Source organism: Schistocerca piceifrons, chromosome 1, assembly GCF_021461385.2.
Source record: "Schistocerca piceifrons isolate TAMUIC-IGC-003096 chromosome 1, iqSchPice1.1, whole genome shotgun sequence".
NCBI lineage: Eukaryota > Metazoa > Arthropoda > Insecta > Orthoptera > Acrididae > Schistocerca > Schistocerca piceifrons.
Genome location: NC_060138.1, coordinates 939472129 through 939495877, shown reverse-complemented (window position 1 = coordinate 939495877; position 23749 = coordinate 939472129). Strand labels below are relative to the sequence as shown.

At 42.2% G+C, this 23749-nt stretch overlaps 1 protein-coding gene across 1 annotated transcript in view; it reads left to right on the top strand.

Moving 5' to 3' along the window:
- Positions 1–11075, top strand: part of LOC124776701 — a 118377-nt gene extending 107302 nt beyond the window's left edge. Inside the window, exons 5-6 of the mRNA XM_047251815.1 lie at positions 4571–4744; positions 10848–11075. Coding sequence (XP_047107771.1) covers positions 4571–4744; positions 10848–11075 — 402 coding nt within the window. The remainder of the gene's footprint in view (positions 1–4570; positions 4745–10847) is intronic.
- The last annotated feature ends 12674 nt before the right edge of the window (positions 11076–23749 follow it).

Genomic DNA, 23749 nt, shown 5'->3' with positions numbered 1-23749 from the left:
ATTAATCCAGTTTATAAACTGCGTATGATAAGACCACAAAGAGAAGATATCTGGTACATGGATTGAAAATTTTCTTTCTGAGCTCATGATTTCACTTCTTTCAACACATTTCTAATTCAAAAGATGCATTTTTCTATGACCGCTCTACGAGAGACTCGTTGATAAGAGATTCTGTCTTCAGTTTCCAGATATTCGTGTTAATTTTATGGTATCATTAAACAAGATGGTGCTGTGGGTAATACAATAGCAGTAACAATTAGATAATAATAATAGAAGTGGAAAATGTGCAGAGTTGGGGCTTGCCGTCTTCGTTATGTGTCAGTTAAGCAATATAGATAGCGAATTACAACATTAAAACAAGTGATTAGGACAAATAAAGAGAACCAAAACTGTAGGAGAACGAATGACTTCTTAATTCCAAGACAGAAGGTGTGGAGTCGTGTAATAATTCTACGAGCGAAGGAGAGTGGTAACTGAGAAAGAAAAACACAAGCAGATTATTCATCTCAATTGATGGGGACTTGAGCAATTTTTTTTTTTTTAAACAGTTGCTTGAGAGCATAGTATCTTAAGAAAATAAGTGACCGTTGGAAAAATAAACTGACGACATTTTAAATATTGAACCTTCAAAACTAATCTGACAGTTTCAGCCCGAAATAGAAAGATACGACAAAGAATAGACGAGAGTGGAGCATGTCTGTTACGAGGAGGGCAGGTTTTACAGCGCGAGGTGGCTATGGCGGTCCGAAATTATCAAGAACAAGTAAATACATCGAGGAGTGGGCGTTGATAAGCTGCAACGGTCATGGTGGTCGATTTTTTGACATAAGAAAGTAATTTTTAACGTTTATCGGTCTCGATATATTCACTATGTTTTTGGGGAGGTCGGTCTCATCTGCCCCCCCCCCCCCCCCCCTGGTGTAGTGCCAGGGTGTCCCGAAGCTTTCCTGGTATTAGAAGTGAAATTATTTTATAAGGGGATGAGCAGAATGTTTCTGTTTGAAGGCTGTAAATCCAGAATCTATATGCCAGTCAGATAAAATCGCAAAGGCAATCATCCTACCGACGCAACCGTTTGAAGACACCCGTTTGATAAAACTCGTGCCCTGCTACGTGAATAGATCCGTAACTGCTTGCTGCACATCCTCCTCCCACTGCAGTTGTCAACACTTTAAAGCTACGAGGGTCGCCCACAAAGTAAGTTCCGTTTCTATTTCTATCCACGGCGGCGCTACGATCGCAGTTCCGAGCATGCATGGCAGTGACTCTGACTCAAGGAGAAGACATGTACGCCATTTTCAGATCACTGTTGCCGACGTGTGCTTTGTAGTGCTTCTTTATAATGTCAACCGAAATTGAAAATGCCGCCGCTTGTGAAATCAGGTCTATGATTCGTTTTCTAAATGCGAAGGAAGTTAAACCAAAGGAAATTCATCGGCAAATCTGCGAGGTTTACAGACAAAATGCTATGAGTGATTCAATGATTAGAAGATGTGTCAGACTGTTCAATGAAGGAAGTGATCAAGTGCACGATGAAGAACGAATTGGACGCCCGTCTGTGGTTACTGATAAACTGGTTCACACAACTGAAGAGAAGATTAAACGAAACCGTAAGTTTACACTTAGTGCCCTTGCTATGGAAGTTCTGCAAATCTCACGATCACTAATTCACGACATTGTTACTCAGAAACTGAAATTTCGAAAACTTGGCTCACGTTGGGTACCCAAAATTCTTACTGACAACACAAAAAACAATGGATGGCCAGTGCACTTCAGTTTTTGACGCGCTACAATCGAGAAGGCGATGGTTTTCTTTCTCACGCGGGATGAAACTTGGGTATTGTACAACACCCCTGAAACAAAACGGCAATCAGTGGAATGGAGGCAGACTTCATACCCAACGAAAGTTAAGCCTAAGCAAATCTTGACACCTGGAAAAGTCATGTGCACCATTTTTTGGGACAGAAAAGGCATTTTGCTGATTGATTTCTTACCACGACGCTAAACAATCAGTGCACATGGTTATTGCGAGACGATTAAGAAATTGCGCCGCGCGACGGCATTTTCAGTTACGGCTGACATTATAAAGAAGCACTACAAAGCACAAGTCGGCAGCAGCGATCTGAAAATGGCGTACATGTCTTCTTCTTGAGTCAGAGTAACTGCCGCGCATCCTCGGAACTGCGATCGTAGCGCTGCCGCGGATAGAAATAGAAACGGAACTTACTTCATGGACGACCCTCGTATTTTTAAGGGACCGATAATCAAATGGGGAGAGATCAGGGCTGTAGAGTCGGTACTCGAGTGTCTTCCACTTGAGTCGGCGAAACTTCTGCGTTGCGACAATTCCGATATGGAGACGTGCGTAATCATGAAGTAGCAGCACACCACACGGAACTTGGCGCACCATTCCACAACGGTGGTTTCCGACATACCTGCTGCCCCACACACTCTTCATTCTCTGATGGATGTCTACCGCTATTTGTCCTTCGACAGCCCACAAAATAATGACATCACATTAGTCAAATGGTTCAAATGGCTCTGAGCATTATGGGACTTACATCTAAGGTCATCAGTCCCCTAGAACTTAGAACTACTTAAACCTAACTAACCTAAGGACATCACACACATCCATGCCCGAAGCAGGATTCGAACCTGCGACGTAGCGGTCGCGCGGTTTCAGACTGAAGCGCCTAGAACTGCTCGGCCACACTGGCCGGTCACCACATTAGTCCTCTCATTAGTCCTGTGTGGACACATTTGGTAACAAAGTCGCCATAGTTCACGTTTTCGCATTTACCGCTCGCCTTCGAAAGGACGCGAATGTCACTAATCACTTGTCTATTTGTCGGTGTTTATATACCTTCTTCGGAGTCGAGCTACGTTGTGTATCTGTTCCAACAACGCCCTCAAACGGAAATTTGTTGATCGCCACTTATGAATGTATTAATGTGTATGTACCGTAAGACAGGTAAGGTGGGGAAAATATTGGCATAAAACGGTAAAGAAATTGATGATGGAATCAAACTAGTACGAAGATTAAAAATCTCTCGCCTCCCATTACGCTGGAGATCCCGAATGTGCTTCCATGGTGCTTTTCTTATCACAAGCATATCCAATTCGATGGATTTTACAATAGCTGCTCCGTCTGTGGCGTCCCCGCACTCCAACCGCGTGCTGATATTGTCGACGCCGTAGAGCTGCTACTGCCACAGCTCTCGCTGTGGAGTTGAGACACGATGCCCGATGACGTAGGTCTCCCCCGTTGGTGAACGGGAGACATAAATACGAACTCGTACGATCGATGCTTCTTCCGATGTAAGATTGAATGATTCATTGCCCGTATATGCAGTAGTTGTTAAATCTCATCCGCATCGTGCACACCACCAATTGCGAGGAAACATTGCAATTATCAGTCTTTTTCGTACGTTGTTGGCTCGTTGCTATGGAGTTGTTGAACCTATATGAAGCGAGATCCACAGATAATCTTTGATCACGTCTGAGTGAACCTACGCCGTAATGTTAAAAAAAATGTTCAAAAGTTCTCTTTTCAATTAATGAAGTAGGTATTTTGATATTCAGATTAAATTGTCCCTGCTGAACAGTCGTTGGTTAACTATCATTGATTAAATCACTTAATAATGTAGTCCACGCTTGATATTTCACTTGGAACGAACAGTTTATTGTTCCTTGGCTACTAAACACTTTATAACTTTCGCACCACACGCACACGCAGTTGGTTGGTAAAGTCAGTTCTGTTAAAATTAAGTTTCTTGACAATTACGACAACTTGACTCCTCAGCGTAATTGTATTATCTTCGTGAAGTCGTGTAATTGTGTCCGACTCGAGACTAATTGAGTGTAGTCCTTTGATATACTATCCACTCTTCTTTTAGTTCCAACTATTTGAAAGTCAAGTCCAATATTCACTAGTTTCGTCAATAAAGTTCAATTAACCCGTTATGCACAGTTAAACGCGTCTATCAGTTCCTGTCTCTGCTTAGAAAATCAGTTTCCGAAGTTCGTGAATAACGTCACGCAAGATACACTTCTGAACGCAAAACAATCTCGTCGCGTTCCGTACTCTAAACAACTAAGACAAGAATTGTTCTCGCACGTCTTTACAGGACGAGAGCCAGCAAGCGACTTCTTCTGTGAAAGAGTATTGTGGGCGCATTGAATTTCTTCGTTGCGCTTACAACTCTCTTCCACATAAAAGTTATCTCTGACTAACATCACCTTGGACTTAGCTTTCAAGATGTTAATTGCAATTATCACTTGGATATTTGTTCATTAATTAAATCTGAGGTTTCTTCCTCCTCTTTTCATAAACACTCTGTGATGTATAATGTTGTTGTTATCAAAACTTCTTGGTGTTAGCTTATCGGCGAAGATGTCGTATTTGCCAAGATAACTCTTCCCTACTTCATATTATGATATTCTGTCTTAATTGAATTTAAGGGGGTCGTTGGGGTGTTATACGTCCCACTGACCTTCCCAGGATTACTATGTTTATTTACTGTGTTGAGACTGTTACACCCGCTTACAAATGATGTGGATGACGTGGCAGGTGCTGCGGTACGCATCGGCGGCTACCGACGTGATGTACCTGCTGTTCACGACCGTGCAGAGTGCCGTCCTCAGCGAACACCTGCAGGACCTGGTGGGCGCCTATCACCAGCAGCTGCAGCACGAGGCGGCCGGCGCCGCGGACCACATCACTCTGGACCATATGCACTCGGAGGTACTTTCATGGACTACTCACCGCTCACGAGGGGAGCATACGCGTAAATGTGTTACCGATTTCGTTCCTCTTTCGCTCCATTGCAGTACATACACTGCCAGAAGTAAAAATAAATCACACAGACGGATAGGGTGAAACTAAGTGAAATTTAACACATTGATAGGGTAGGTGAAGTTCTTACCCTGCCGGCCGGGGTGGCCGAGAGGTTCTAGGCGCTACAGTCTGGAACCGCGCGACCACTGCGGTCACAGGTTCGAATCCTGCCTCGTGCATGGATGTGTGTGATGTCCTTAGGTTAGTTAGGTTTAAGTAGTTCTTAGTTCTAGGGGACTGATGACCTCACAAGTTAAGTCCCATAGTACTCAGAGCCATTTTTTTCTTACCCTGTTTACATAATCGAGTCAGATTTACGAAGAAATTGACAGAATAAGCCCACTGGCTGATTCGATTGGGAAGGGTATCAAAGCTGTTATATGCACTCCTAAAACATGCTGACGCACAACTGTTGCAACTGGTACCCTGAATACTGCCACTGGGACGGAGTTGATGTCCGAGCTGTTCCCACAAGTGTTCAGTCGCTGTCATATCTGTGCATCTTCCTAGACACAGGAGTACCTCAGCATTATGAAGAATGTTCATAGAGACATGTGCCATGTGTAGACCAAGCTTTGTACTGTTGGAAAATGATACCCCGCTACTGTCGCATGACGGCACAGGACATCTGTGACATACCATTGTGCCATCAGAGTTCCGTCAATCACTACCAACCCTGGCCTGAAGTCATATCCAATCACTCCCCGCACCATGACGCCAGGATTTATACCGCTAAGCCTCCCCAAAACATTAGAAAACTAGGATCTCTCACGGGTCGCTGCCGGATTCGCAGACAATGGTCATCCGGGACAGTGCAAAACATTGAACTGTCGCTGAACATAATGCGACGCCGTTCTTTAGCAGTCCACGCTTCGTGGTTATGGCACCACTCGAAACAGAGCTATTTGTGTTTTAGCGTTAACGGCAGCCTACGCATGACACGGTAGTTCCCTACTTCAGCAGCTACTAGTCTCAGACTAATGGTGAGACATGACCCAGAATGTTACAGAGTGTCCATTGTTCAAATGGCTCTGAGCACTATGGGACTTAACTTCTAAGGTCATCAGTCCCCTACAACTTAGAACTACTGAAACCTAACTAACCTAAGGACAGTACACAACACTCAGTCATCACGAGGTAGAGAATGTTCCAGTGTTGTCCAACATCAGGCCACTATCACATACGACTACCCCACAAATCTGGAAGCACAATTCGACCATGGGGTCAAACGGTGACCCGCAATGGGGCCCCTTCCATACTCTGCCAGGAGCTGATACCACTCTCTCCCACGAGTATGCGGAATCTACTTGTCCTTCAGTGAGCACTCAGCGTCTGATACTACTCAAACCCCACTTCGACCCCACCACGCTTGGTAACAACACTAAACACTAACTAAACTAATGCACTCTGGCAGCCATTCTGCATTCTACAGAGAACTGTCACTACAATCGTTTACATACCCACCGACAGTGTGTACGTGTACATAATTTCATTGTCATATGACCTTCTCTCCTGGGTGCTTCATTTTTTTTTTTAACAGTCAGTGTAGTTTCAGTAGGCTAGTAAGTTTCGAATAACTGCATACTTACCTGCAGTTAGAATTCAGTTTCGCAACAATCCCGTAGGCTGTGGTTATGCCATTTCTCCACAATATCCATATTTCAAGGAGTATGCAGGATAACATCACTAAGGTCTGTTAAGTAGGAGAAGACGTATTGACGAAAGTAAAGCTGTGAGAGTGGGTTGTGAATAGCGGTTGGCTAGCTCAGTCAGCAGAGCACTTGCCCGCAGAAGGCAAAGGTCCCAATCAAGCACTCAGTCTTAATCTTCCAGGAAAATTTAATGTACACTTTATTTGTGTCGCTTTAGCGACAGAATGCACCTGTGTGCCCTGCTCGTGGAATGAGCCAGGGTTGCCTGCTCGCCTACATATTCCGTTGTAAACCGCTTCATTTCGATCCTACAGTTGATGTAGCCGTTATCCAACTGTCCAGTTCAAGAATTATCAGAAGAAAGGAGAAGCAGGCTCATGAAACATTGAATATCAGTTTTTCGAAGCGCATCGTACTAGAGCACCATTTGTAACCAGAATGAAATTTTATTTCACTCTCCAGCGGAGTGTCCTCAGATAGGATACTTCCTGTCAGATTAAAACTGTGCGCTGGATCGGGACTCGAACCCGGTACCTTTTTCTTCAAAAAAATGTCATTTTGTTCGTTATTGAGCTTTTCTTGGGGGCGGACCTCCCATGACGCTTGATCAATTTCATCGTTGCTCCATTCACTCAGTTTTTTATTATAGAGGGTACCTATTCCTCTGGCCGAACACCATGCCGGCTAAGCTTTCAGCGGCAGGTGTTCTACCAACTCAGCCACCCGAGCATCGTGAGAGAGTAACTCAATGGATAGAGCACTTTCCCCCCGAACGGCAAAGGTCCCAGGGTTCTTTTCCAGGTCTGGCACACAGTTTTAATCAGCCAGGAAGTTTCAGCATTTGGAAGAGTTCTGTATGTACTACAGTAATGCGAAATACGAACAAATTCAGAGCCCTTTGGGTGTATGCTTCCCCTGAAAGTTAAATTCTGTATCAAATGCTGACATTCGTCTTTTCAACATCTTGTATCAGCCCTACTGTGTAATGTAAGAACCTAGTGTGTAATAATCCTGTGCTCCCATCTCCTCCTAAAACTTTAGATACAGCGATCATGCCGCCGAAGCTATGAAGTGAGATGAGCAGTCGATATGATAGTTTCACAAAGCTGGAATAGACAGAGACACTTTAAGTATTGCAGTAATACTGTCGGTAAAAGAAAATCACGACGATGAATCAAGGCTCAGACCAACTGGCCTGTTCCGCCTCAGAAATATTGACGCTTTTTGGGGAGTGGTCATACTTCGTTTCCCTTTGTGATTGTATTGCAAAGCCGTTAGTGATCCTACTGCCTACCTTCCGTTCAACATTTTTCCTCCATATTATTCTGTTTTCTGTGTCTAGATGACTCCAAATTTAATGCCCGACAACATTCTTCTTACGATGGAGGGGCGTGTAACAATCGCTACAAAGCGGAGAAACCTCATTTCAGAGTTTTCAGTTTGTCTTAGCTGGTCAGAAATTAGTTCAGAGATTAGTCCAGCTTTCACATTCATGGATCAATAAGCGAAGAACTTCAGATAAGTATGTTTTGCGTTGGGTTTGCTCTTGAAAGTAAATTTTAATATTGGTCGCAGTGTAGCTTAAAACATTGAAATTTCGTTTCAATATCATCTGATTTCATATACTTCAAGATTATGCCTCAGATATTAAAATTCACTTGTGTGCGCTGTCATTTCTTCATTTGCCACTGTTTCTTTTTCTCTTAGTTGTTCCATTTACCAAACTCACTGTAATTTTTCTTATGAAAATTTCCATACCGTGTTCTATTTGTGTACTACTACGTACATTTCATATAAATAGACACACTGTTAGACTGCTACAAGAACAGGCTGAGGGAACGTCATAAACACCAGAATGAGGTGTTGTTTGAATAAAGATGTTTCGTGGAGTACCAGTTACGGCTTCAGACGTCATCAGATCCATCGTTTCACATATGTGACCGACGTCTTTTAAGCATTATTACTATGATACCATATAACGGAATATGATTGTAAAAGAATCACTCAGATTACACTTTATTATTGTCATTACCGTAAGTGCATTAGACTCACTTATGATGACATTGGATATCGAAGATGGTATACTCAAGAAAACCTCTATACTAACTACCAGCTTATCATGGTGAACTATTTACAAGCTGCAGTGCACCACCTACATGAAATTCACTGAGACTAGAGACGGTTGCGATCAAATTCGTTCGTTTTTTTCGTTCTATGGAAGTTATTTTATGATACATAGGCTTTACATAGCATACTTTCACAAAGCGAAAAAGTAGTCCAACTAAAACATTCATATTTCTTTACGTACCACACGAATATGTTGCTATTTTTTAAAAAAACGCGGTTTATCCATTTGTCCTATGGCAGCGCCATCTAGCGGGCCAACCATTGCGCCATGTGGTTTCCCCCTTCAAGCTATACAAGTTTTTTTCTTCGTAGTTTTTTCGTTTGACGCTTATTTCGTGAGATATTTGGCCCGGTCACGATCAGTGGACCACCTTGTATATTCTAAGGCCTTGGACAGTACAGGAGGAATTCAAACAAGTCGGCAATCAGAGGGTGCTGTGGCAGCGTCCTTTTTACGTAATGACTTAACTGGTCCACGTTTCCATGCCTCAGTGAAACTACCTATGGTTACGGAGTAGTTGAAGATATATGTGATTGTGCGCAGAAGTGGCTCAATGATAAGCTTCATCATTGGGACTGTGACGTCATCGTGTCCAGTAGATGCTGATGCCTTTTTTGTAGGTGCTGCAAGTAACATGGCTTAGACAGAATTTTTCTTGGCTATAGTCGTTTATCCACACGAAGTAATCAATGACTGCGTTTCGTTTGTGGTTCAATTGTCGTTGGTAATGTGAAGTATCGGTTCTGTTCTTGGCTGGGACAATGAGATCAGCTGCAGCTTTTACTTTGCCTATACCAAAACCACGCAGGTTTTTCCATAGCACAGCTGGTCTTTTTCTGTCTTGAGTTAATGTGTGGGCATACCTGAGTTTTTCATTTTTGTCTGAGGTTCATGAACTGTTTTATTTGATCAGTTAGCCAAGGTGTTGGTTTCCTCCGTACTTTTAGCATCTTCAAGAGGCATATTCGATATGAGAAAGTTTGTCAGTAAAGCCATGAAGTTTTCTTCCAATTAATAAATGTTCACAAGGTGCCATTAATGAAATTTTTCGTCATTTTCGTCACTGTCGGACTCCTTAGATGTTAGGTGAAGTACAGTTTGTCCACTCTGAGACATTTTGTGCTGTTAGTGTGCAGATAATTGTTCTGTGGCGTGCAAAAACTTTTCGCCCTGTGCATATTTTCAGCAGAAAATGGACGTCAGAGGTAGGAAATTTGGCAACATGGTAATACCACGTTCGATAAGAATCCTCAAACAGCTCTCAGTAGTTGTACTGTCCATTGAGCACAGTGGCTGCGGTTCTCCGTTTGAAAACTTTAATTCGAGAGTAGTTTCGGGTCAAGGTGTGTCAGTGGATTTTTATTTTATTTTATTTCTTTTGTCTTTCTTTATCTGACCAATATTGCTGCAGTAATTTATTTCTCCAATACACACATTCATTTATAGTTCGTTTTTAACAATGAACAATGATCATTGAAAACATATGACAGAAATACTCAGTCAGTAAGGAAATAAATTTACTTTTCACAGGACACCATAACTATAAAACCTATAAATGTGGAGACATTCTGCATGTTTTATACCTTCTTTTTGCATTGGTAGAAGGGAGATACCTGAATAAAAGAGAAGCAGTACAGGCAATGGACCGGAAAGCGTGGCTCGGCTTCAGAACGATGTTTTCATTCCTCAGCGGCGTGTATGGTGAGATGTAAGTTCCTGGAAAATTAAAACTGTGTAACACGAGACTTTCACCTCTCACGGGCAAGTGCTCTACGGACATTTTTCTTCTTTTATCTTCATTTCGTTCGTCACGGTTCTCGTAATTTGGTGTGGGCGGACGTCATACGACGCCCCTAAAAGTACCTCATCTCCCACCTACCAAGAGCATTTGCCCGGGCGCTGGCCGGAGTGGCAGAGCGGTTCTAGGCGCTACAGTCTGGAACCTCGTGACCGCTACGGTCGCAGGTTCGAATCCTGCCTCGGGCATGGATGTGTGTGATGTCCTTAGGTTAGTTAGGTTTATGTAGTTCTAAGTTCTAGGGGACTGGTGACCTTAGCAGTTAAGTCCCATTGTGCTCAGAGCCATCTGAACCATTTGCATATTTCGCTTCGCAGGTGTTTGTGGTGATAACATATGAGAGCCCACGAGCACGATTACCTTTCATTTCTGTTTTGCAACAAATTTGAGGTCAAGAGATGACCCACAAGTGAGATGTGTGAAACATTGCAGGTGCAACGCCACGCGCTCTGGGGGCTGCTGATGGGCTTCTGGCTGATGCCGGCGATGATGATCAGTCCGCAGAACGTACCCAGTATGGAGGGCAGCGAGTCGCTGTCCAAGCAGCGCATCAGCGAGTGGGCGCGCAAGCTGGGCCCCGACTACCGCGTGCGCATCGAGAGCATCATGCGCAGCTACATCACACTCCTGAGGTCTCGGCCAGGTGCCGAAACTGCCTAGGGGCCGGAGCCGGGGGCGGGCCTCTCAGACCTTGCCGTGCACGATCGTTAAATTACAGTTTTAAAATCAACATTTTAATTTTAGGGAAGACGGTGTCTCGCCACAAACTGTCACGGAAATGAACATTTTAATAAGAAGTAGTGTTTAGGAAAGGGAACTGCCTCTGACAAACTGACGTATACTATTACAGTCTTACGTAAAACGTAGTTTTTACATCACTGACTCCTACAATATTTTATCGATGACACTGTTTTACCCACTCACTTGTAATCGAAGGGCGCTATTACGTAATATAAACGAGGATTTAATTCGTTTCTACTTATAAATCAATCGTACGCCAACAATTGCTAAAAAAATTTTAATAGTAATTTCTTGTACGCATCATCTTGTTATTATTTAATTGTAAGTAATGCTACCCATTCAGGTACCAATGTTCACAACAAGTTAAGATCTCGTTACCAGTCATTTTAAAGGTTCTTCTCTGATCACTTCATCGTGACTGAAAATCATTGTCTTTAACGTTTTACTATCCTCAGTCAAGATGTTTTGTTTTGTTTCCTTACCCTTTTTATGTTTCCTTTAGATGAATGCGGTATAAAATGAAAAACACTTTCTTGTACATATTGTAAAGAGCTTAGAATAAAAATTCTTCACTGTTTCCATAATAAATCGAGTCAAAAATATTGGCTCATATGGCGGAACAGCCAGTGAGTAAGTTTGTCAGACAGGTAAGTAAAAAAGACCGAAAAGAAACTACCAACTAGTTCAACAACCAATCTCTAATAATTTCGACCTCACTTGCACATTGAAAGTGTTGCTGAGACGCCCTGCTCAACCCTCAGGACAGGACAGGTCGTTTAAGTTGTGGAAAGGGGCCAAAATAAGCAACTGTCAGTTACACTCGAACATACAACCTTCTTTTTGATCAAATATTACAAGAACCAAAAAATTTAAAAAAACACAGCTCTAGTTTTGGAACTTAATTAGCAGTGAATGCGCAGTACAACCTCATGCCTTAAGACCACTTTAATTTAAAAACGACTGAAAGCCAATAACTTAAAGCTCAACCAAAATCATAAATTTAAAAGGCAAAACCATATCTTAAAACAGTTCCGTAATTAGGCTGAAGGCCCAAACCATCTAACGCCTTAAGGGCAAAACAACCTTAACCTAAAAGTCGGCTAGAAGCCATAGAAGTACAAACAACAAGAACAAACAAGCAAAGGCAGTACACCCAAGTGCGCTCAGAAGTTCTGAGGGTCAGCCTGGAATTCAAACACTGACACTCACTTGGGTGAGATAGGCAGCCAGCCCAACCATTGTCGATCCGACGACAACCCAACCGACAGTCAGTCAACGGACCCACCGACAAGATAACCTCCGCTTCACCCGACCAACACACAACAGGGAGTTCAATGGAACAACGTACGTCGTAGATGGTATTGGCGAGCACAACCAATTATACGCCGGCCGGGGTGGCCGAGCGGTCCTAGGCGCTACAGTCTGGAAACGCGCTACCGCTACGGTCGCAGGTTCGAATCCTGCCTCGGGCATGGATATGTGTGATGTCCTTAGGTTAGTTAGGTTTAAGTAGTTCTAAGTTCTAGGGGACTGATGACCTCAGAAGTCCCACAGTGCTAAGAGCCATTTGAACCATTTTGAACCAGTTATACACTGAGCTGTCAAACTACACACCATGCTGGACAACGATAACACGATGTGCAAAATACACAACCTGAATATGTCAAGGCCAAGGCAGGTAACCGGAAAATTAACGGCCACAAGGCAGAAGGTTCCGCTGGTGCACTTCAACTCAAATAACCAAGAACAGTTAAAATCCACCGGAGGATGGCTAAAATTTGCCAACTTGAAAACACATGTTTTTGCTCACAGGAATATCCCAACAGCTGACAACAAACTCCAAACGACACATTGTGAACAATCGTGACATGCTGGTAGATTAAGTCAAAACTCAACTTTCATGTACATGATCGGTGAGCCACAAACGTTGTACCAATGGGGACAGCTCCACACATTCTGACACTGCATAGAGGCCGCCAGCGAGCCCGGCCTAACTACGTGTCGCGGAGATTTCCTCACTGCTCCAGGCCAACCGACCAACTGCCAGGCCCAGAAACAGTGAAAGGACCAAGTATACGGTCGTCCACTGCGGTCGTCATCTTCAACATTCGTTCTGTCTTCACTAAACATTTTATGCCAACGAAAAACTTAAGCTTTTTACATAACCACCTCTCCAAAAGCCTTCTGAAGCTTATCGTAAGCTGTCGTCACGTTTTCACCCAATTTAATGCAAAAAGAAATGGCATACCGTTGCGCAATGTTACGGGGTTCCATTTCCGTGACGAGAGAAACAAACACGTGTTAACGTATTACAGCACAACCCACGACTGAACAGTTGCATCAATGTGCCGCTTGGACTAGAAGCAGCTTATAGACCAAGGTCAAAGATATTGTGCCTACATAAGCCTGCAGGTTGCCACATCTTGCAAAGAAAACCAGTCTCATTACTTTGTCACACCTCGTACATTCGACATCGTCATATCAGCGACATTAATGTGGTTTGTCAAACCAACGTTAGCATCCAGTCCTCTAAATCACAATGCAACAGCTGTCGCATTTGACTGTATCTTGTGTGATTGGGAACCAGTGTAGATTTGACATAACATTTTGATGGTCGTGACATATGCTATGGCAAGTGCTTCGACTGATTACCATATCATAATAATGAATTACCCGAAACTGGCTATAGAGCAAAAGTTGTGTTTCGTACAAAAGAACACAATAGGTAAACGGATGAATGTGTCATCACTTTGAGGACACCGATCTCGTTGCCCTCAATGCCACAAGTAAGATAAAGGTGCAGATATTTCCTGTGGCTTACTCTCCAGACAAACTTTTAAAGTTGACTCCATGTTGCTGGTATTCGTGCCAAATGAAGTGCTAACGGTTTCACTTAAGAGGACTGTGATAAATCTGTCTAGAATGTTGCGCCATACTTGGGTCAATGACGATAAGAGAATGGAGGGGCCGCAGCCTACTTTCGGGAAATGGATCAAGGACGACTCCGATTTAAACGTACCTGTTCGGCAGATCGCCATCAGCAATGTTGGAGTCCCTCTCTCTCCGTAAGTTAATGCAGAGTTTTGGAATTTAACCCACGACACTGTTACACCGTCTGTTTGTAACGGCAGGCCACCACCTCTGATCCCTCAAACAAACAAACAATAATTTTTGTTTCACCAATTGGATTCGAGTAAACTACGTAGCAGCTGAGCGCTACCATGAGAACGTCGGATTTAGGAGGAATAAGAACAATATACAGAAAGATTTAAAATCACTTACTCTTGCCCAGAAAGGAGTCCAGTATTCAGCAACGCATATTTTCAATACGTTACCAGCAACCATTAAGAGTTTAGTTTCAGACAAGGCACAATTTAAACATAATTTACAAGAATTTTTGGTGGCCAACTCCTTTTATTCATCCATGAGTTTCTCAACAAGTGCAGCAGACCATTTTAATGAAAATTTATTATACTTTAATTTTTGACAATACTTGGTTGTAACAGCTAAGTAACTACCTACTGTGTGAATGATGGATGTATGGAAAGCAGATGTAAGTCTTAAGTCTGTAATTAGTGTTCTTAACTGAGGATCATTGAAATGAAAAATATACTTTAATTTTTGACAATACTTGGTTGTAATAGCCAAGAAACTAGCAAATGTCTGAATGATGAATGTAATGAAAGCAGATGTAAGTATTCAGCCTGTAAATATTAGAAGTTTAAATTTAATTCATATACATAATTTTACTGTTTATTGACTAAGGATCATTAAAATCTGTGAAACTCAAATTTTTCTAATTACATTTTTGTAATGTGTTTATCTGACATGTTCCACTCCCAGGAGGATTCTCTCTTTTATGGGTCTATGGAATGAATAATTAATCTAATCTCGTCTAATCTAATCTACGAATGTATACATAGAGTTGATTCATGTATCTACAACGCTTGTAGACGTCTCTACGCATCACTATACATGTGTTTATGGTGGTGCTCTATGGCAACGCCTGTTAACAGTTCTATAGCTGGCTACTGTTTTCGCCTAAATCTGTTTGCGCTTCGCAGTTGAAACATGTCAAAAGTGCTGAGAGGTGTCAGGGATTTCCTTATGTTAATTCGATCGCAGGAGTGTCTTAGGAATAAAGAATAAATGTATTAAAACTTCATGCACGATGCGTCAGTGTTTCACGTAACTCACTGTTTATGACGTCATACCTCCTGAACAATGGTAGATAGGTTCTTACCCCAACAGCGATCGTTTCCTGACAGTAAGCGATATATGTACCAAGTTTGGTTAAGTTCGCCACTGGTTTAGAAGATGATGTGGAGAAAACACACACACGTTTTGATAATATGTACGTACGAATTTATTTATTTGATCTGGTTAGGGCCATCAGGCTCTTACTTAAATCAGACCTCAGATTCACTCGTAAATAAAATTTTTTAACGTCTTATTTACCTAAGAAATAAATTTAGTACGAAAAAATGTTAAAATTATTTGAGTGTCTCTAGCGACAATTTGATTGAATAAAACTAACCATGAATAATTAATATTAATACTGCCACTACTTCTATGACTGCTGTTGCTTCCACTAATAATAATAGTAGTAGTAGTAGTAATAATAATGGCAACAGTAAAAATAATGATTCTTGCAAATATAAAAAGAACTTGTAGGTGTACAAAATATATGATTTCTGGTGTAGCGGGTTGGGGAAAAAGAAATTCAAGTAGATTGCATCAGCTAAGTATACTGGGAAAAAGAGGAAGATCTGGTTTGAAAGAAGTATGTTCAAGGATAACGAATGTGTACCGGTAAAATAATATTCACTATTGTTGATTTAGTAGATTTTTGATTAACCGTTTCTGAAGCTGGAGATGTTATTCAGTTCGCTGATATAATGCAAGAAATTATTCCAGAGTCTGTTAAATGAGACTAGACGGACGTGAAAAAAGTAGCTGAACGGTGGAATGGGAGAGGAAGGATTTTGCTCTGATGGGAATGTGTGTTTCTGCCATGTTGTTCAGACACGAGCGTTGAGATCGAAGAGAGAGATGAGGGACAGCGTAGATGATAAGACAGAAGACGGAGTGTATGAAAATCTATGTGCTTATCTGCAGCAGCCAAGACAGCTGTGTGTATGATGGTGAAATATTGTCAAAGAGTCGAAAGCCACAGATATTAAGAACACAAGCAGTCGTAACCAGTTTCTGGCGCCGTGGGCTTTTCTGAGAAAGACCTTGATGGATATCACTGATGTAATCAACAACTGGAAGTAGAAATGTACAAGTTTCTTTTTCAGGTCAAGAGGGAAGACCTTGTTATGTTTTTGGGGGCCGCAAAGGGATGCTGATGCCTTCTTGTATATTGTAGTTAAGTGCTCAGTCCAGTTTAGATTTTAATCTTTGTAACTCCTAGACCCCTCGTAGAGAATTAAAACACTTTTCTGCGAAATTACACCGAAACGTAGGTCCTCCCACTACTGAAGCTAAGGCGTGTCGAGACGAGAGCGCAGAAATCTCTCACGTTCTCTTCTGTAATTGACTGGAACATACTAAAGCCAACCAGCTCCATAGATTTTTGTGGACAGCACGGATTTCCTCCCTTAAAGAGCGTCAAACCTACATTTATTTCAATCATTTTCCAAATTTACAAAATTTCTGAAAAGTAAGTAACCTGAAAACAATCGAACTTCATTTGTTTTAAAATAGCAATAAAGAATTTATTTTTAGAATCCTTTAATTAGTTAACATACTGTAACCTGTATATGATCTACTGTGTAAACACACAGTTTGATTCAGACGCTCATTCTTCAACTATTATTAACAAATTTCAAGATTCATGCGTCACCCCCCTCCCATCACTCATCTCGATGACATGATAAATGAAAATAATGATATCAGGCTACTAAAAATAGTAGCAACTTTCATGCACAAAAATAGTGTTCAATTAACTATATAATGAATTAATAAGCAACTAGCTGCATAAAAGAAGTTTAGTCTCTTCACCCGTTCTTCAGAATTTCATAACTGCGATAGGTATTATCTTCTCAAGAAGAGCGCTAAGTTCCCGAAACCGGTAAAGAAATTGAATTTCTTTTATGCAACTGGTTGCTTATTATTTCGATATATACAACTAGAGTTCCTGATGATGGATAAAGTAATAAAATTGATCATTCAGTGACAAGGTCGTTAGATCAAGCTAACCTTTAATGTGACGTCCTGGCTTATTGACACTATGTGCCGAACAGGGCTCGAACCTGGGATATTTGCCTTTCGTCGGGCAAATGCAGTACCGACTGAGATATCAAAGCACTACTCACGACCCGTCCTGACAGCTTCATCTGCTTCCAGCGGTACATCACCTCCTATCTTCTCGCGGAGGGAAAATGTCTCAGATTCGAGCCCCGGTGCGACAAAGAGTTTTAATCTGCCAGGGAGTTCTCGATCTGCACTCACTCCGCTGCAGAATGACATTCATTCTAACATTCTACGCTGTATTTACATAAGCGTGTTAACGTGACATGGTGTTGCTTTTAACGGAAATTTTTCCACTCAGTTTTTATCTCCAAAAATATAGACATTAATTACTTACAGAAATTAACTATTGTCATTATGACAACTGGAATACAGGAAGTGACTTGACTAATACACCAGTTGGTGTATGGCTGAAATGCATACTGTGCCGGCATCTGACTGGCCCTGCAACGCGTGGGCACAAGACTACATGTGGCGACTTCGCAGAATGGGAACGCATTCTGTAGGGCACGAGGCCACTCAACCAATCTTAAAGCTTCTTAATCGTCAATGCATACCGCTACACCTCAAGGCTCGATAAGCCTGAATCCGAATATACTCCAGACCAACGGGGACACGGAACTGAAACCACTGAGACAACTGTCATGACAACACACAAGTCCAAATCGTATTTCGTAAAAGTAAATTTTTAGTACTTCCAATTACAGTTACTCCAAAAATATTCCCACACAGGAAGTTATCGTTTGGCGCAAGAAGTGCAGCTTTCTGAAAATAATAAAATATTTAAGCTACGCTTCATTCCCGCATCTTCTAAACAAAACAAATGTCATACTACGCCCCAGAGATGGTAACGTGCCAGGGCACGTTATTGCACAGTCCTGAAGTAATTGAAGAATAACAGACAGAAATCACTGCATGTTCTGCAAATAAATGTGTGTTTCTATTTTCAATACAGCCTTTTAAAATTACTTTATGATGAAATTTTCCGCCGCTGAAAAATTTCAGAGGTAAGATTATGATTCGTTAGGCTTACGTATTTGACTGCCCCTGTGAACGTCACCAGGGGAAAAAGACAAGTAATGACATTCTACACACCCATACTGGAATATCTTTTCTCATCGGGGAACCCTTACCAGGTGAGATTGGTAAGTAGAGAACATCCAGAAGAGCAGCACGTTTCGTCACTGCTTCAATAAGTAGCGTAAAAGCGGTACGGGGATGCTTATCCAATTGCCCAACACGATGTCGTTTACTATTAAAATTCTCAGATAAGTTTGCCAACATCTTACTTTCTACCACATATTTCTTGCGAAAGGACAATGAAGAAGAAATAAAGGAACTCATGTAGAGGATCTCTTTCTTACCAGGCACCATTGACGACTGTAACAAGTAAGAAGGGGGGAGGAGGGGAGGGGGGCACAGTGGCACATGAAGGACCTCCTCCAGGAGCAGTATAGATGTAGCTGAAACGAAGCATGAAAATTAAGCTGAATTTATAGGAAAAATCTGAACAGATAGATGAATAATTGAAGTTAAACTTAGTGGTGATTAGTGAAGCGATTGGGAAAGAGACCAAGGATTTTAAACATGGACGCTACAGTGTAGTAAAACATGTCAGTGGAATGTTTAAATACCATGTAAATTGTGAGTATGAAAGGAAGGAAAGGTAATTATAACCAGCGCTTTGGTGTAATTATTAGTCTGAGTTGTGGAAGGCTGCCAGTGCTGTTCAATATTTTAAAGGTGCACAAGCCTAACTCACAAACTGGAGATGGAATAGTAAGAATCGAAGCAAGATCCAGAACTAATAAAAAAATAGAAAGATATTACAAAAAATGGTTCAAATGGCTCTGAGCACTACGGGACTCAACATCTGAGGTCATCAGTCCCGTAGAACTTAGAACTACTTAAACCTAACTAACCTAAGGACATCACACACATCCATTCCCGAGGCAGGATTCGAACCTGCGACCGTAGCGGTCACGCGGTTCCAGACTTTAGCGCCTAGAACCGCTCGGCCACCTCGGCCGGCAGATGATATAAATCCGATGTGTGAATACTGCTACAGGTGAGAGAATGTACTACTGAGTTTGTTTGAAGAACAAGAACAGGAGACGGCTTCAGAGTCATGTGATGGATTCCAATTTATTATTGGGAACTAATATTTTCAATATCATAAACGACACAGATGTATCGAATAAAGGCAGTGAACACAAGAAGATATCGAGACTAACTATAGTCATACAAATATTTACTGATGAAGTAAAAGACTACAAAGCTCACGGAAGTATGTACACTGATTACGACTTTTCACTAGTGACGAAAAATCTGAACTAATGTAAAAGTAGTGCACAAGGAAGTACTATTGTCTCTAGTATTACAACAGTGTAGATAAATTACGTAATCTATAAATTGATGAACAGAAGACGCACTAGAAGGAAAGGGGAAAGATTAGCGTTAAAATTACGGGTGTACCCAAGAATAAATCATTTGTAAAGGACCACATAGCCGGGGAGATATATTGTAGAGACAAACATACATTTAACAAATAAGCGTTTTACACATGATACGGGTGAATAAGGTATGTAGGTAGGAAAGAAGTAGCACTAGCTGATGGAAAAATCAAGTCAGTCGTAAGACTAACTTTTAAGAGCAACTAATACTACGTCGGACTTGTTTCTATGTTCGTAGTGAAAGTTAGCTTATGTAGAACAATTCCACGTAATATCAATCTAAAGGATTTTAAGTTACAGCTAAATATGTATGGTTAACCTGCAATCCACAATTAAGTGTTTGCAGATGGTTCATCGAACCGACTTCCACTATCGAACAGCGCGCAGGAAAAACGAACACAAACCTTTCCGTGCGATCGTGGCGCGATGCAATCTTCTGCACTATGCACTATACAGTAAATTAAACACGGACGTCATTCACAAATAGATTAGGAAAACGTGCAACATATGGAGTACGATGAGCAAAGAAGGACGTTGTTAATCCACTTAACTCTTTTCACTCTCCAAATGGAAAACTTTTTGGGATTTGTTTCGCTAAGTAGTTTCTGTGTTGTTGCTAACGTATACATTACTAGACCAACTGTCTGCGTCTCGTGGTCTTGCGGTAGCGTTCTCGCGCACGGGGTCCCGGGTTCGATTCCCGGCGGGATCAGGGATTTTCTCTGCCTCGAGAGGACTGGGTGTTGTGTGTCTTTCGTCATCATTTTATTCTCATTCACTCGCAAGTCGCCGTAGTGGCGTTAAAAAACTTGTGGAGCGGCGGCCGAACCGCCCCCCGAGGGCCACCAATGCCATACGCTCATTATTATACAAGACCAACTGGAATTTCTTGGCTGTGACGATGAATAGGCTAAAGAATTTGCTGATGCAGTTTGCGTGATATTTTTGTACTGTGTGGTTTTAATTAAAGTGCAACTACTCACAGAGGTTAATTGTGGGCTCTAATTATCGTATAGGAGCGTAACGTGGTAGAGATGCTAATGCGTTAATGTGCGAACGATTTACACTGAAAAAATTAGTTCCAATAGTGGCCACAAGTGCACACTGTTTGTATGACGGTATGATATCCCTGCTGTCATTTGACAAGCCATAACTGGAGTGAACAGTATGGCTAGCGAGAAGAGAGACCTTGCACTGTTCGTGAAACTGTTTTATGTGAACGGCAGCAATTACAGCACTGCATTGAGAGAGCATTCGCAACTGAAAAGTCTGCGGAGATACTCGATGTCATTAAAAGGTTTAAAGAAGATGGTAACGTTATTCTAAAAAAAGAGTGAGGGTCGTGTAGCACAAGGAAGGAGAAGGCTTCCTATCCCGATGGAATGTATTGACGTCGTAGTTATTGCTGTTAATTGACAATTCTTCACGTGTCCTGTGCAATGTCACGAGAATTGTGAATTCCCTACTCAACAATATGGAAAGTTTTGTGGTGTATTTTATGTTAGTACCAGTACAAGATCCAGACGATGTAGCAACTGAAACATCATGATCCGCAGTAACGTTTTGAATTTGCTTTTCGGTTTCTGGCACGGATAGAGCTTGATGAAATCTGGTCAGGCACTATTCTATGGATTGACGAGGCACATTTAATGCTACAGTGTGCAGCGAACACACAGAACAGCCGAATTCGGGGTAATGTTAAACCACGTGATGTGCACGAAAAGCCATTGTACTCGCCTTATGTAACTGTTGTGTAGGTTCAGAAGCACCTTTATTCTCAGTCCGTTCCTCTTTCAGGAGAATACACCCAGAGGATCTATCAGGTGTACCGTGACGTCTGCACGTTATCGAGATCTCCTTGCATAGCATATGATTCCTAATATGGAAGAGGGCAGCTGTGTGCAAACTACTGTTTTCATGCAAGACGAGGCAATGCCTCATGTCACTTGTCCAGTGAAGGATCTTCTTAATGCAACCTTCCACGAACATGTTATCTCGAGACGTTTCACAGACGCATGGCTTGCAAGATCATCTGACCTGAATCCATGAGACTTTTGGCTCTGGAGATATCTAAAGAGGACGCGTTTGCCAAGGGCAAGTGCGGTTTCTACCTGATTTGACGCCCAGTATACAGGAACAAGTTACTCAGAACTGCTTCGCGCAACTGTTTACGACGTCGTTTTATGGATCGGTTTTGAATCAACGCGTTAGTATACATTTGTTACCTTAAGATAATTACAGCTCACATTGGACGTCCTTGAGTGGGTGCACTGGCATTATCATGCCGAAGGAGAGTGTATCCCGTTTCTCACGCACCGATAAAGCTACGTTGCGAGCGGCTATCATACATGCTGCAATTCACAGCCCTCTAGTGGCAGAGAACTGAAAATACACTACTGGTCATTAAAATTGCTTCACCAAGAAGAAATGCAGATGATAAACGGGTATTCATTGGACAAATATATTATACTAGAACTGACATGTGTTTAGATTTTCACGCAATTTGCGTGCATAGATCATGAGAAATCAGTACCCAGAACAACCACCTCTTGCCGTAATAACGGTTTTAATACACCTGGGCATTGAGTCAAACAGAGATTGGATGGCGTGTACAGGTACAGCTGTCCATGCAGCTTCAACACGATACCACATTACATCAAGAGTAGTGACTGGCGTATTGTGACGAGCCAGTTGCTCGGCCACCATTGACCAGACGTTTTCAGTTGGTGGGAGACCTGGAGAATGTGCTAGCCAGGGCAGCAGTCGAACATTTTCTGTATCTAGAAAGGCCCGTACAGGACCCTGAAAATGCGGTCGTGCATTATCCTGCTGAAATGTAGGGTTTCGCAGGAATCGAATGAAGGGTAGAGCCACGGGTCCTAACACATCTGAAATGTAACGTCCACTGTTCAAAGTGCCGTCAATGCGAACAAGAGGTTACCGGGAAGTGTAACCAATGGCACCCTATAACATCACACCGAATGATACGCCAGCATGGCGATGAGGAGTACACGCTTCCAATGTTCGTTCATCGCGATGCCACCAAACACGGATACGACCACCATGATCCTGTAAACAGAGCCTGGATTCATTCGGAAAAATAACGTTTTGCTCTTCGTGCACCCACGTTCGTCGTTGAGTACACCATCGCAGGCGCTCTTGTCTGTGATGCAGTGTCAAGGGTAACCGCAGCCATGCTCTCCGAGCTGATAGTCCATGCTGCTGCAAACGTCGTCGAACTGTTCGTGCAGATGGTTGTTGTCTTGCAAACGTCCCCATCTGTTGACTCAGGGATCGAGACGTGGCTGCACGATCCGTTACAGCCATGCGGATGAGATGCCTGTCATCTCGACTGCCAGTGATACGAGGCCGTTGGGATCCAGTACGGCGTTCCGTATTACCATCCTGAACCCACCGATTCCATATTCTGCTAACAGTTATTGGATCACGACCAACGCGAGCACCAATGTCACGATACGATAAACCGCAATCATGATAGGCTACTATCCGATCTTTATCAAAGTCGGAAACGATGGTACGCATTTCTCCTCCTTACACGAGGCATCACAACAACGTTTCACCAGGCAACGCAGGTCAACTGCTGTTTGTGTATGAGAAATCGGTTGGAAACTTTCCTCATGTCAGCACGTTGTAGGTGTCGCCACCGGCGCAACCTTGTGTGAACGCTCTGAAAAGCTAATCATTTGCATATCTCAGCATCTTCTTCCTGTCGGTTAAATTTCGCGTCTGTAGCACGTCATCTTCGTGGTGTAGCAATTTTAATGGCTAGTAGTATATATAACAAAGAATAAAGATGTAGAATATTAATAACGTTTATTTTATTTTATTTGAAAATATGTTCCTCATAAAAAATTCGGAGGCATT